Source organism: Vipera ursinii (assembly GCF_947247035.1).
Source record: "Vipera ursinii genome assembly, chromosome: 2".
Lineage (NCBI taxonomy): Eukaryota > Metazoa > Chordata > Lepidosauria > Squamata > Viperidae > Vipera > Vipera ursinii.
In genome coordinates, this window is record NC_139513.1 from 284,755,333 (window position 1) to 284,768,635 (window position 13,303).

Genomic DNA, 13,303 nt, shown 5'->3' on the forward strand with positions numbered 1-13,303 from the left:
TACCAAACAGGGAGCACACGTCACATTCAACTCACACTCAGGAGGTTTGCTAGTCAGGTAATAAAATGTCTGCAAGAAAACAAGCTCAGAGAGCATCAGAGACTGCACAGTTCTCCTCCTTCTCCTCTCTGCAAACCCCACTCCCTTGTAGCACTGATGAAGTTTCCTAGAAAAGGTAATTGAAATGTCTGCAAGAAGACAGCCAACCTCAGAGAGTATCAAGGAACTCATCCTCCTCCTCCTCCTCCCTGCAAACCTCCCTCCCTTCTAGCACTGATGATGTTACCTAGTTGGGTCATGAAATGTCTGCAAGGAAACAACCAAGCTCAGAGAGCACCAAGGACCCCATAGTCCTCCTCCTCCTCCTCCTCTCCACAAACCCCACTTCCTTCAAGCACTGATGATGTTACCTAGTTGGGTCATGAAATGTCTGCAAGGAAACAACCAAGCTCAGAGAGCACCAAGGACCCCATAGTCCTCCTCCTCCTCCTCCTCTCCACAAACCCCACTTCCTTCAAGCACTGATGATGTTACCTAGTTGGGTCATGAAATGTCTGCAAGAAAACAACCAAGCTCAGAGAGCACCAAGGACCCCATAGTCCTCCTCCTCCTCCTCCTCCTCCTCCTCCTCTCCACAAACCCCACTTCCTTCAAGCACTGATGATGTTACCTAGTTGGGTCATGAAATGTCTGCAAGAAAACCACCCAGCTCAGAGAGCACCAAGGACCCCACAGTCATTGTCCTCGTCCTCCTCCTCCCTGCAAACCTCCCTCCCTTCTAGCACTGATGATGTTACCTAGTTGGGTCATGAAATGTCTGCAAGGAAACAACCAAGCTCAGAGAGCACCAAGGACCCCATAGTCCTCCTCCTCCTCCTCCTCCTCCTCCTCCCTGCAAACCTCCCTCCCTTCTAGCACTGATGATGTTCCCTAGTTGGGTCATGAAATGTCTGCAAGGAAACAACCAAGCTCAGAGAGCACCAAGGACCCCATAGTCCTCCTCCTCCTCCTCCCTGCAAACCTCCCTCCCTTCTAGCACTGATGATGTTACCTAGTTGGGTCATGAAATGTCTGCAAGGAAACAACCAAGCTCAGAGAGCACCAAGGACCCCAGTCCTCCTCCTCCTCTTCTCCACAAACCCCACTCCCTTCTAGCACTGATGAGATTACTTAGTTGGGTCATGAAATGTCTGCAAGAAAACAACCAAGCTCAGAGAGCACCAAGGACCCCACAGTCATTGTCCTCGTCCTCGTCCTCCTCCTCCTCCTCCTCCTCCTCCCTGCAAACCTCCCTCCCTTCTAGCACTGATGATGTTACCTAGTTGGGTCATGAAATGTCTGCAAGGAAACAACCAAGCTCAGAGAGCACCAAGGACCCCATAGTCCTCCTCCTCCTCCTCCTCCTCCTCCTCCTCCCTGCAAACCTCCCTCCCTTCTAGCACTGATGATGTTCCCTAGTTGGGTCATGAAATGTCTGCAAGGAAACAACCAAGCTCAGAGAGCACCAAGGACCCCATAGTCCTCCTCCTCCTCCTCCCTGCAAACCTCCCTCCCTTCTAGCACTGATGATGTTACCTAGTTGGGTCATGAAATGTCTGCAAGGAAACAACCAAGCTCAGAGAGCACCAAGGACCCCAGTCCTCCTCCTCCTCTTCTCCACAAACCCCACTCCCTTCTAGCACTGATGAGATTACTTAGTTGGGTCATGAAATGTCTGCAAGAAAACAACCAAGCTCAGAGAGCACCAGGGACCCCACAGTCATTGTCCTCGTCCTCGTCCTCGTCCTCCTCCTCCTCCTCCCTGCAAACCTCCCTCCCTTCTAGCACTGATGATGTTACCTAATTGGGTAAAGACTAGGTAAAAAAAACCATGGTTGCCGCAAGTCTTCCAAGCTCAGAGAGCACCAGGGAGTCAATAATCTTCCATTGGTTCTACATATGGGCATCAAATGCTTCAGAAAGCTGGTAAACGGGAGAAATTTGCACGTAGGCAAACTTCCAGTAGGGAGCAACTATTTTTCCGCAGGAAAACCTACGGCAGCGTGTCTCCCCCCACCAGGGTCGGATACAAACCTCCAATAAACTGCCCAGCTGGGTGGAAAATAGCTCAACGAAGCAGCTGAAAAAAAACGACAGGGCTAATGATCCTGGATGCTCACCTCAGACTAAACAATAGATAACCTCAAGGAGCAACTGGAACAAACTGTGTCACCCTGAGCACACAAAAAATGCTGACAACCGCCATCAAGACTGCATCTCTAAGATTAGTTGAAAAATAAAAAAATAAAAAATGCAAACAAAACTTTAAACCAAGCTGCTCGATCTAAACTCCAGAAGCAAAGAGGTACCTGAATCCAACTAGGTAGTCAACATGTCCTCATTTTCACCCCATTCAAAAGAGACAATTAAAAATAAAATAAAATCAAAAACTCTTGCGTATCCCTTCTACAGTGTTTTACCGAAAGTAAGACCTGGTCTTAGATTAATTTTTGTTCCAAAAGACACGTTATTTTCTGATTAGGTCTTATTTTCGGGGAAATACGGTACTAAATGCCTCCGTCTGGCTGACGATCTTTAACTGGGGCTTATTTCTGAGTTTATATTACGAGCGTCCTGGAAAATCACGCTAGGGTTTATTTTCCGGTTGGGTCTTATTTTCAGGGAAACACGGTAGCAGACATCAGCACCAGACAAATTATCAAGTAGAAAGCAATAATCAGGGACTCACCAAGGAGGAAACTACACCCCTATCAAAAGTGGCAGGGCAAGCTGCTGCATATAAATAGAGGTCCCCAACCTTTTGGGCACCAGGGACTAGTTACGTGGAGAAAGGTTTTTCCATGGATCGGAGGGTGTGTGGTTTTGTGTGTTGCCTGAGTCTCACGGATGGGGCTTTGCTTGTTTGTGTGGACCGATTGCTGGCATGTCATGGCCCGCTACTAGTCCGTGGACCGGGAGTTGGAGACCCCTGGCATATAAAAAGGGAGCAAACTCCATCCTCCCTGGCACTGACGATGTTCTCCAGATTGGTAATGAAATGTCTGCTAGTAAACAACCAAACTCAAGAGAAAACTTCTCCTGAACTTCTGGCCTCTTAGGAAGTGGAGGGATAACTTGCCATGACCGACTCGCCACGGCTGACTTGCCATCGGCAACTCGCTGCAGCCAACTTGGCATGGAACAACTCACCGTGGGCAATTTGCCACACGACAACTCGCCGTGGGACAAGAGTTACACTAATATCGTAGAAACAGTCAAACGGAATCATTAAAGAAAGGATACCAAAGGAGGGACAAAATGAAATGTGAGTGATAAAAAAAATTCTAATTATTTTAAATAATTAAATTGTCCCGTTCCATAAAGGGGGGATTTTAATGACAGTGCAAACAGGGAGAGAAGGCAAGGTACCTTCAACCGCCTTAGGGATCACCTTGGGGATCTTCAGACCCTCAGCTGGACACATTCTGCACAAGACACCTGGGTGGGACCAGGATCGGGCCTGCTCAGGTACCTACCTTGGGTTTGCTCCAGGGCATTTCAGAGCCACGTCACTCCCGAGCTCGGCATAGGTCACCCCTGCAAGAAAAGCCCCAGAGCATGAGACTTGGTGCTCCACTGCTTCATGGATCCCAAGTTTGCCAGAGGATGTGCAGCCATGTCTTTGGCCTTAAGAGTGGGACCTTGCAGTCCCTCTTCCCTCCTCCTTACGAAGGCTGGTGGGTTGTTTTGGCCAAAAGTGACCCCCCCTCCCCACACCCTCTACAGGCAGCCCTCCCAGCGCGGGCTGAACTTGGGGCTCACCTTCTTCGCCCCATTCTCCTGATATGGTGATGGAAGTGGTTGTGACCACCATGGCAAAAAGGACCAGCCCTCTGCTCACCCAGCTGGTGAGGCTCAGCATCTAAGGGGCCAAAGGAGGGGTGGAGGGAGAAAAAAGAACAACATCAGGAGGTTGATTGCTAAAATTGAAAAGCTGTGGGGTTGCTGTTTCCAATCCTGTGACTGACTTTCTTTCTTTCTTTCTTTCTTTCTTTCTTTCTTTCTTTCTTTCTTTCTTTCTTTCTTTCTTTCTTTCTTTCTTTCTTTCTTTGTTTCTTTCTTTCTTTCTTTCTTTCTTTCTTTCTTTCTTTCTTTCCTCTCTCTCTCTCTCTCTCTCTCTCTCTCTCTCTCTCTCTCTCTCTCTCTCTCTCTCTCTCTCCCTCTCCCTTCCCTTCCCTTCCCTTCCCTCCTCCCCCCCCTCCTTCTTTCTCCATACAGGACTGGAGGCTAAAACATATGAAGAACGGTTGTAGGAATTAGGTATGTCTAGTTTAATGAAAAGAAGGACTGGGGGTAACAGGATAGCAGTCTTCCCATATTTGAGGGGCTAGCCACAAAAAAAGGGGGGCGTCAACCTATTTTCCAAAGCACCTGAAGGCAGGACAAGAAGCAACAGATGGAAACTAATCAAGGAGAGAAGCAACCTAGAACGAAGGAGAAATTTCCTGACATTTGAGAACAATTAACCAGTGGAACATATAGGGACGTGGTGGCTCAGTGGGTTAGGACGCTGAGTTTGTCGATCAGAAGGTTGGCAGTTTGGCGGGTCGAATCCCGAGTGCCGCGTAGCAGAGTGAGCGCCTGTTACTCAACCCAGCTTCTGCCAACCTAGCAGTTTGAAAGCACGTGAAAATGCAAGTAGAAAAATAGGGACCACTACGGTGGGAAGGTAACAGCGTTCTGTGCGCCTTTGGCGTCTAGTCATGCCGGCCACATGACCACGGAGACGTCCTCGGACAAGCGCTGGCTCTTCGGCTTTGAAACGGAGATGAGCACCAGCCCCTAGAGTCGGAAACGGCTAGCACGCATGTGCGGGGGAACCTTTACCTTTACCTTAACCAGTGGAACAACCTGCCTCCAGAAATTGTGGTGCTCCATCACTGGAGGTCTTCAAGAAGAGACTAGATAACCATTTTTTAAAAAATGTTATGGACCTTCCTGACTGAGCAGAGGCTTGGACTATAAGGCTTCCCAGGTCCCTTCCAACTCTGTTATTCTATTATTCCTTCCTTCCTTCCTTCCTTCCTTCCTTCCTTCCTTCCTTCCTTCCTTCCTTCCTTCCTTCCTTCCTTCCTTCCTGATAGAAAGTTCCACCCAAATGATCAGGAAGGATCAGACCCTCCAAGGGAAAACAGATGCAAGCTTTTCACTGGCGATAGTTCATGGAAACTCAAACAGCTGCTCCTGCTGGGCAAATATTGGCATGGGGAGACATCAATGGCAGGAACGGAAACAGAGGCGCCCCTCCACCCTCTGGACAGATGTCACCTTTGGGCATGGTTTGGTTTGAAGAGATAGGTGAGAGGGAATTCCCAAGATGGCATTTAGACGCATGAAGGCGGGTGAGGGGTGGGGGAGCAGAGCAAAATTGGGAGGGGGAGTTGGGCACATGCTGCTGGCAGAGATCCAGATCTTTCCCCGATTTCTACCCCAAACCCCCATCTTGGTGGAGCAGTGGGCTAATGCCTCCTTAAGTAACACCGGCTGCCTGCAATTAGTGCAGGTTCGAGTCCCACCAGGCTCAAGGTTGACTCAGCCTTCCATCCTTCCGAGGTAGGTAAAATGAGGACCCAGATTGTTGGGGGCAATTAAGCTGACTTTGTAATAATGCCGCTTGGGTGTGTGTGTGTGAAAGCCCTAATAAGCAGGCATATACATAGAATGAAGGCTACTGCTAAGCTTGTAAGCCGCCCTGAGTCTTCGGAGAAGGGCGGGATATAAATGGAATTTTTAAAAAAATCTTGCCCTAACAGAATGGCTGCATCCCCTTTTGCCTTTTTAATCAGTCCTTTGATGATCAAAGTAATGCACAGAAGTTAAAAACAAAACAGATCTACTCAAGAGGCCCCCCTGGCCTGCCTTGCTCCCTTTTTCAGCCCTCCCCATCCCGGCTCCTGAAATCTGATGCACAATTCCCACCTCCCCTTCCTTCACGTGCCCCCCTCCCAAGATCCCCAGGCATTTTTGCAACAGGGCAGAACTCCCCTCCCCCCCCAGCGTGTGCTCATGGAGACCCCAGAGTCAGAAATGCAGACTACAGGAATTTCTCCAGGCTGGACAGCAAAGACCGTTTGGATGATCTCACAGCATCAATGCTGGAAGAAATGCACTGCAGAGAGATAACGATGTCAAAGACAAAGCTGCCCCAAACAGGAAGGGATAAAATCAAGATCATGTGAAGTGTTAATGCCACTTTATAATGCCTTGATAAGACCACATTTGGGATACTGCATCCAGTTTTGGTCACCACCGCATGAAAAAGATGTTGAGACTCTGGAAAGAGGGCAGAGAAGAACAACAAAGATGATTAGGGGGCTGGAGGCTAAAACATAAGAACGGTGGCAGGAGTAGGGTGTGTCTAGTCTAGTGAAAAGAAGGATATGGGTGACCTGATAGCAGAGTTCCAATATTTGAGGGGCTGCCACAAAGAAGAGGGAGTCAAGCTATTCTCCAAAGCACCTGAAAGCAGGACAAGAAACAACGGATGGAAACCAACCAAGGAGAGAAGCAACCTGGAACTAAGGAGAAACTTCCTGACAGCGAGAACAATTAACCAGTGGAAATGAAGTTGCCTTCAGATAGTATTTAGTATTTATTATATTTGTATACCGCCCTTCTCCCGAAGGACTCAGGGCGGTGAACAGGGCACATATAAAAATACAGAATACAAAAATATTGTGGGTGCTCCAACACTGGAGGTTCTTAAGCACAGGGGTCCCCAACCCCCGGTCCGTGGACCACTACCGGGCCACGGCATGCCAGCAACCGGTCCGCACAAACAAGCCAAGCCCCATCCACGAGATGCAGGCAGCACACAAAACCACACACGCTCCGGTCCGCGGAAAAACCTCTCTCCACAGAACCGGTCTCTGGTGCCCAAAAGGTTTTGGGACCTCTGCTTAAGAAGATATCAGACAACCATTTGTCCAGAATGGTCTCCTGCTTGAGCAGGGGGTTGGACTAGAAGACCTCTGAGGTCCCTTCCAATTCCGTTCTTCCGAGGACCACCTACTTTTTTAACTTTAGCACCTGATCAGAGCCACAGCCATGAAGGGACTCTGTTCTCCCGTCCAGAATGCTGCTTCTCGCAGAGAGGCCCCTTGTCCTCCCCCACCTTAGCACATTAGGGTGGCTGAGGTTTGCGCTGTTCTGTATCTGCTCCGGGTTTCCCCCTTCCTCCAAGTGGCACCACTCCACTTCCAAGCAGCTCAGCTCCGGATGTCCTGGCGTGAACCCCTCAGGTGTGCCCTGTCTTAGGTGCCAATTCTGTGCGCCTTGTGCAGAGAACCAGGCAGCAGGGTGGCGCCACGGGGGATTGCAGCGATAGCTGTAGTAAACAAATGAAAGCTTTGGCGTTCAGCGAGATGAACCCGGGACAAGACTTTGGAAAGGGATGGAAATATTTCTGCAATTAGCTGTCTCTAGACTGGGACTGAGGCTGAATTGTTCTGCCCTGAATTTCCTCAGTCACAACCTCAGACTAAGCACCGCTCTGGTCTACAGCAGCCCGCCCCACCACCCCCTCCCGGACCCCCAAACCCCCAAACCACAGCCAAGATCAGCCTGTGGTTCTCCTTTTATCCCCCACCCAGGCTCTGAGAGGGAGGCTAAATCCCCTTTAAGCCATTTTTTTTTTTTTTGCTGCTCCTACCGAGCAGGCCGAACAAAGTATTTGGTGAACTGCGATGTCTGGAACCGTTTGACATGGAAAAAAACAACATTATCTCCAGCCCATAATGGATCGGCGTGTTTATTTAGACGGAGATTCCACAGGCGGCCTGGAGAGAGGCGCAAAAGGCACGGGCGAAGAAGCAGCAGAGCCAACCTCTTGCTCCGCTGCTTTCTCTCCCGAGAAACCAATCAAAAGTAGGCGAAATCAAACCGCTCTCTTTCCCCCAATGTGGGCAGATGCCCAGGCATTCGCACAGCCGCAGAAGAAACCAAGATTGGGCCGAGCCGAGCAGAGTCTTGGTATAACCGAGAAAGGGGGGGTCTCCTGCTTGAGCAGGGGGTTGGACCAGATGGCCTCCAAGACCCCTTCCAACTCTGTTATTCTGTTATGATTAAGGGTCTGGAGGCTAAACCTTACAATGAAAAATTGAGGGTACTAGATATGATTGGCCTACAGAAGAGAAGGATTGGGGGGGGTTGACACCATAGCATCTTCCAATCCTGGAGGTGCTATCCTAAGGGAGAGGGGGTGGAGCTTATTCTCCAAAGCACAGGAAGGCAGGACAGGAAGTGAGAGATGGAAGCTTATCAACGAGAAATCCAACCTAGAGCTAAGGAGAAACTTCCCAACAGTGAGAACAGTTAACCAGGGGAACAGCTTCCCTTCAGAAGTTGTGGGTGCTCAAACACTGGAGGTTTTTAAGAAGAGATGGGACAGTCATTTGCCTGGAATGGTACAGGGACTCCTGCTTGAGCAGGGGGTTGGACAAGAAGACCCCCCCAAGGTCCCTCCCAACTGTGTTAAGTCTGCTAATCAGAAGAATGCTTTGCCTCCAGAAGTCATGAGTGCTCCAACACTGGACACTTGTAAGAAGACACAGGATTTCCTCCTTGACTCGGGGGTTGGACTAAATGACCTCCAGGGTCCCTTCCAGCTCTGTTATTCTGTCTGCCTAACTTCTCACAAGAGGCCGCAGGGCATGCAAACTGCAGCAGTTTTGTGTCCATCGCAAAGTCCAGAGTCAGGGTGCAGCTGCCAAGCCTGCGTGCCACAACAACGGACTGGCAGTCGCTACACCATCTTCTACACCAGAGGTCCCCAACCTTTTGGGCACCAGGAGCTGGTTCCGTTTTTCCACAGGCCGGAGGGTGCGTGGTTTTGTGTGCTGCCTGCATCCTGCAGATGGGGCTTTGCTTGTTTATGCGGACTGGTTGCTGGCACGCTGTGGCCCAGTACTGGTCCACGGACCGGGGGTTACGCTTTGCAATCTCTAGAGCAAAATAGGATCTAAGCTATAAAGTTTGCCTCTGCAGGTTAGGATGGCTCTTCTTGCTCAGGATAGGCAGTCCTTGACTTATAACCATTCATTTAGTGACCATTCAAAGTCACAACGGCCCTGAAAAAAGTGACTTATTTTTTTATTCTTAATGACTGTAGCAGCCTCCCCCAGGGTCAGGTGATCAAAATTCAGACTCTTGGCAACTGACTCATATTTATGACGGTTGCAGTGTCCTGGAGTCACATGATTCCTCTTTTACGACCTTCTGACAAGCAAAGTCAATGGAGATTCACTTAACGACTGTGTTACTAACTTAGGAACGGCAGTGATTCACTCTACAACTGTGGCGAGAAAACTTGTAAAATGGGGCAAAACTCACTTAACGCCTCTCTCTCGTTTAGCCACAGAAATTTTGGTCTCCATTGTGGTCGTAAGTTGAGGACTGTCTGTGTTATCCTTGTGGCTCTAAAAAAGAGAAATAACTTGGCTTACTTTCTACTGTACTCAGCTGCGCTTCCCTTACCCCCAAAAGCAATCAGGTTAAATGTCTGTTTTTCTTCCTTTGCAAATGGTTGTTATCATAATGAGCTTCAGAGCAGGAAAATTACAGCCTGGACATTTTCAGAGCCGCCTGAAAAGACGAGATGGGAGCGGCTTCGTGGAGCGCCTAGTCGCAGGGATAGGCAGCCTTGGCTTTTTTATGACTCGTGGACTTCAACTCCCAGAATTCCTGAGCCAGCCATGCTGAGGGAAAAGGGAGAGGTTTCCCTTCTGAGCCATGCTGGCTCAGTAATTCTGGGAGTTGAAGTCCACCAGTCATAAAAGAGCCAAGGTTGCCTACCCCTGGCCTAGTGAGTCATCCAGACCTCCCCAATCCTGGACACCTGATTTTCTGGGGGTGCAGTTTTTGCAAGAAACTCAGATAGTCCTTGACTTACGCCTTTTTTTTAGTGGCCATTCTAAATTTTAACGGCACTGGAAAAAAGTGACTTATCATCATTTTTCACGCTTACGATCCTTGCAGGATCCCCGTGGTGGTTGTGATCAAGATTTGGACACTTGGCAACTGATTCGTATTTCTGATGGTTGCAGTGTCCCGGGGTCATAGGATCCCCTTTTATGACCTTCTGACAGGCAAAGTCAATGGGGGGGAAGCCAGTTTCACTTAATGACCAATGTTAATTGAATGAACCTTTATTGTCAAAGTACAACCATGTATACATTGAGATTGGCTGAGCCTCCCTTCGTGCCCCCACCCCCAACTTACAGTGACACAAACCCTCCATCTTATTACACCGTGTGAGCTAATTGCACAACACACCGGCCTCGCAAGTCAATCATGCATAAAGTTTATAAAATTATATCCCGTTCAAAAGCCTAACAGCCCATGGATAAAAACTGTTCTTCAGCCTGTTGGTATGGCTGGCTATACTCCTATATCTCCTACCCGATGGTAGGAGAGTAAAGAGATACCGTCCAGGGTGTGAGTCATCCCTGAGAATTTTCCTCACTCTTCCAAGGCAGCGAGCCCTGGCGATGTCAACCAGTGGTGTCAGGGGGCAACCCACAATGTCTTGTGCTGTGCTCACCACCCTCTGTAATACTTTCCTATCCGCGGCTGTCAGACCAGCATACCAAACCACAATACCGTACGAGAGGACGCTCTCTATAGTAGACCGGTAAAAGAGGGTCATTAGCCGTTGTTCTACCCTGTTCTTCCACAAGACCCTGAGAAAGTGAAGCCTCTGTTGGGCCTTTCTGGCCACCTGAGTTGTGCTAACTTTCCAGGTAAGATCTTCACAGAGGTAGACTCCCAGAAATTTAAAGGAGGAAACTCTCTCCACACAGTCCTCCCCGATGTAAAGTGGGGCAGGTTCCTCCTTTTTTCTCCAGAAGTCTAACACCATCTCTTTCGTCTTGCCGATGTTCAGGTACAAGTTGTTGTTACAACACCATATGGATAGTTTTTGTACCTCCGCCCTGTATGCTGTCTCATCCCCACCTGTAATAAGACCCACCATGGTAGTATCATCTGCGAACTTAATTATCGCAGTAGATGGGTTGGATGATACACAGTCATATGTGTACAAAGAGTACAGATAGGGGCTAAGCACACAGCCCTGTGGCGAGCCGGTGCAGTGATTCACTTAATGACAGTGGCAAGAAACATCATGAAAGGGAGCAAAACTCACTTGACAAATGTTTTGCTTAGCAACAGAAATTTTGGGCTCAGTTGTAAGTCGAGGACTGCTTGTATTCTTGCCCCTGTATTCATTAGGTATGCTAATGTAGTATCTTAAAAACATTGATACGGGCAGTCCTGAAATTCTAACGATTCATTTAGCAACCGTTCAAAGTTAGAAAGGCACTGAAAAAAGTCCCTTACGACTGGTCCTCAGACTTACAACTGTCACAGCACTCCCATGTGATCAAAATTTGGGCACAGCCTGCATTTACGACAATTACAGCGTCCCGGGTCACCTGATCCCAGCCGGCTTCCACCAAGCAAAGTCAATGGCGGGGGGGGGGGAGCTAGATTCACTTAACAACCGAGTGACTCCCTCAGGAGCCACGTGATTCACCTAACAACTGCAATGATTTGCTTAACAACTGTGGCAAAAAGGTCATAAAGCTGGACGTGACTCACTTAACAGCTGCCTTAACAAGAGAAATTCTGGTTCCAGTTACGGTTGTAAGACGAGGACTGCTTGTATCTGAATTGGTTCCCCGGAATGCCGCCTTGTTCCCCCTTCTCTTGAAGAGGCCGTTTGGGCAAGAAGCTGTTTGGAGGCCAAATCAAACAATGAATCAACCTCGCTCAGGAAAGCCAAGTGTGGTTTCGCTTTGGAGAGCTTTCATGCCTTCCAGGACCTCATCAATCACAGAACAGAGCTGCCTAGTTGCTTTCTCGTGGAGTTGGCAGCTCAGAAACGGCTTTTCATCTATTTGGCAGCTGCAGGGCTGTGGAACTCAGTGCCACATGACAAGCCCGGGCCAAGTCCAACTGTCTGGGTAGATGCCTGCAGGGAATGTGACTGCATTAGGCAAGGAAATATTTCCAGATAAACCGTTTATTCCATTACAAATTACTATTTAATGCAATGTCTCTCAAGCTTGGGAACGTTAAGATATGTGGACTTCAACTCCCAGAATTCCCCAGCCACCATGTGCTAGTGTGTTTCTCAACCTTGGCAATTTTTAAGGCATGTGGACTTCAATTCCCAGAATTCCCCAGCCAGCATGCGCTATTGGGCCAATTACTAGGAGACAGTGAGTTCTAGTCCTGCCTTAGGCATGAAAGTCAGCGGGTGACCTTGGGCCTGTCACCAGGAGACGGTGAGTTCTAGTCCCACTAATGACATGAAAGCCATCTGGGTTACTTTGGGCCAATCACTGGGAGATGGTGAATTCTAGTCTCGCCTTAGCCATGAAAGCTAGCCAAGTGACCTTGGGCCAATCACTCTATCTCAGCCCAGCTCATCTCACAGGGTTGTTGTTGTGGGGAAAATAGGAGGAGGAAGGTGTGTGTTTGGCACCTTGTGCTATTTGTAAAAATAGTAAAGGCAAAATACAAGCAAATGAACAAAGAAATAATAAAAACTGTCCCGTTGAGACCCCGGGAGCGTGATCTTCAAAGGAGGGGGCGTGAATCTGGGGAGGGGTCTCACTTGAGACACATCCACAGGGCGAAATTGCCTTTGTTGCATGAGGCAGCCAAAGTTGTTGATTGTCCTATAGCAGGGGTAGGCCAGCTTGGCTCTTTTATGACTTGTGGACTTCAACTCCCAGAATTCCTGAGCCAGCATGGCTCAGCTTGGAAACCTCTCCTTTTTCCCTCAGTATGGCTGGCTCAGGAACTCTGGGAGTTGAAGTCCACGAGTCATAAAAGAGCCAAGGTTGCCTAGCCCGGTCCTATAGGATCCAGGGAGGTTAACCCAAGATGGGGAAGCCAGGACTGCCTCCCTCACACAGATACTTTTGAGCTTTGGCCCAAGAGGCTCTCTGTGTGTGGGAGGCGGACCTGCGGTGATCAGCAACAAAAGTGGCTCCTCTTTCCATAGAATACAGGCGGTCCTTGAACTTACGACCATTTGACCGTTCAAAGTTAAAACAAGAATGATAAAAGTGACTAACAAACACCCCCGTGCTGGTGACCACTGTGGCATCACCATGGTCACATGATCAAAATTTGGGCATTTGGCAACTGACACGGACCTATGACCGTTACAGTATTTCGGTGTGTGTGTGTGTTTGTGTGTGTGTGTGTGTGTGTGTGTGTGTGTGTGTGTGTGTCATGTGACGGCCATTTGCAA

At 48.9% G+C, this 13,303-nt stretch overlaps 1 protein-coding gene across 5 annotated transcripts in view; it reads right to left on the minus strand.

Annotated features, from left to right (window-relative positions):
• IL11RA (interleukin 11 receptor subunit alpha) overlaps positions 1–13,303 on the minus strand; it is a 113,756-nt gene that overhangs the window by 13,030 nt on the left and 87,423 nt on the right. For all 5 annotated transcript variants that reach the window (XM_083354864.1, XM_083354866.1, XM_083354862.1 and 2 more), the window contains 2 exons: positions 3,802–3,901; positions 3,516–3,576 (listed from right to left, as the gene is read on the minus strand). In XM_083354864.1, the coding sequence (XP_083210990.1) occupies positions 3,516–3,576; positions 3,802–3,901 (161 nt within the window). The remainder of the gene's footprint in view (positions 1–3,515; positions 3,577–3,801; positions 3,902–13,303) is intronic.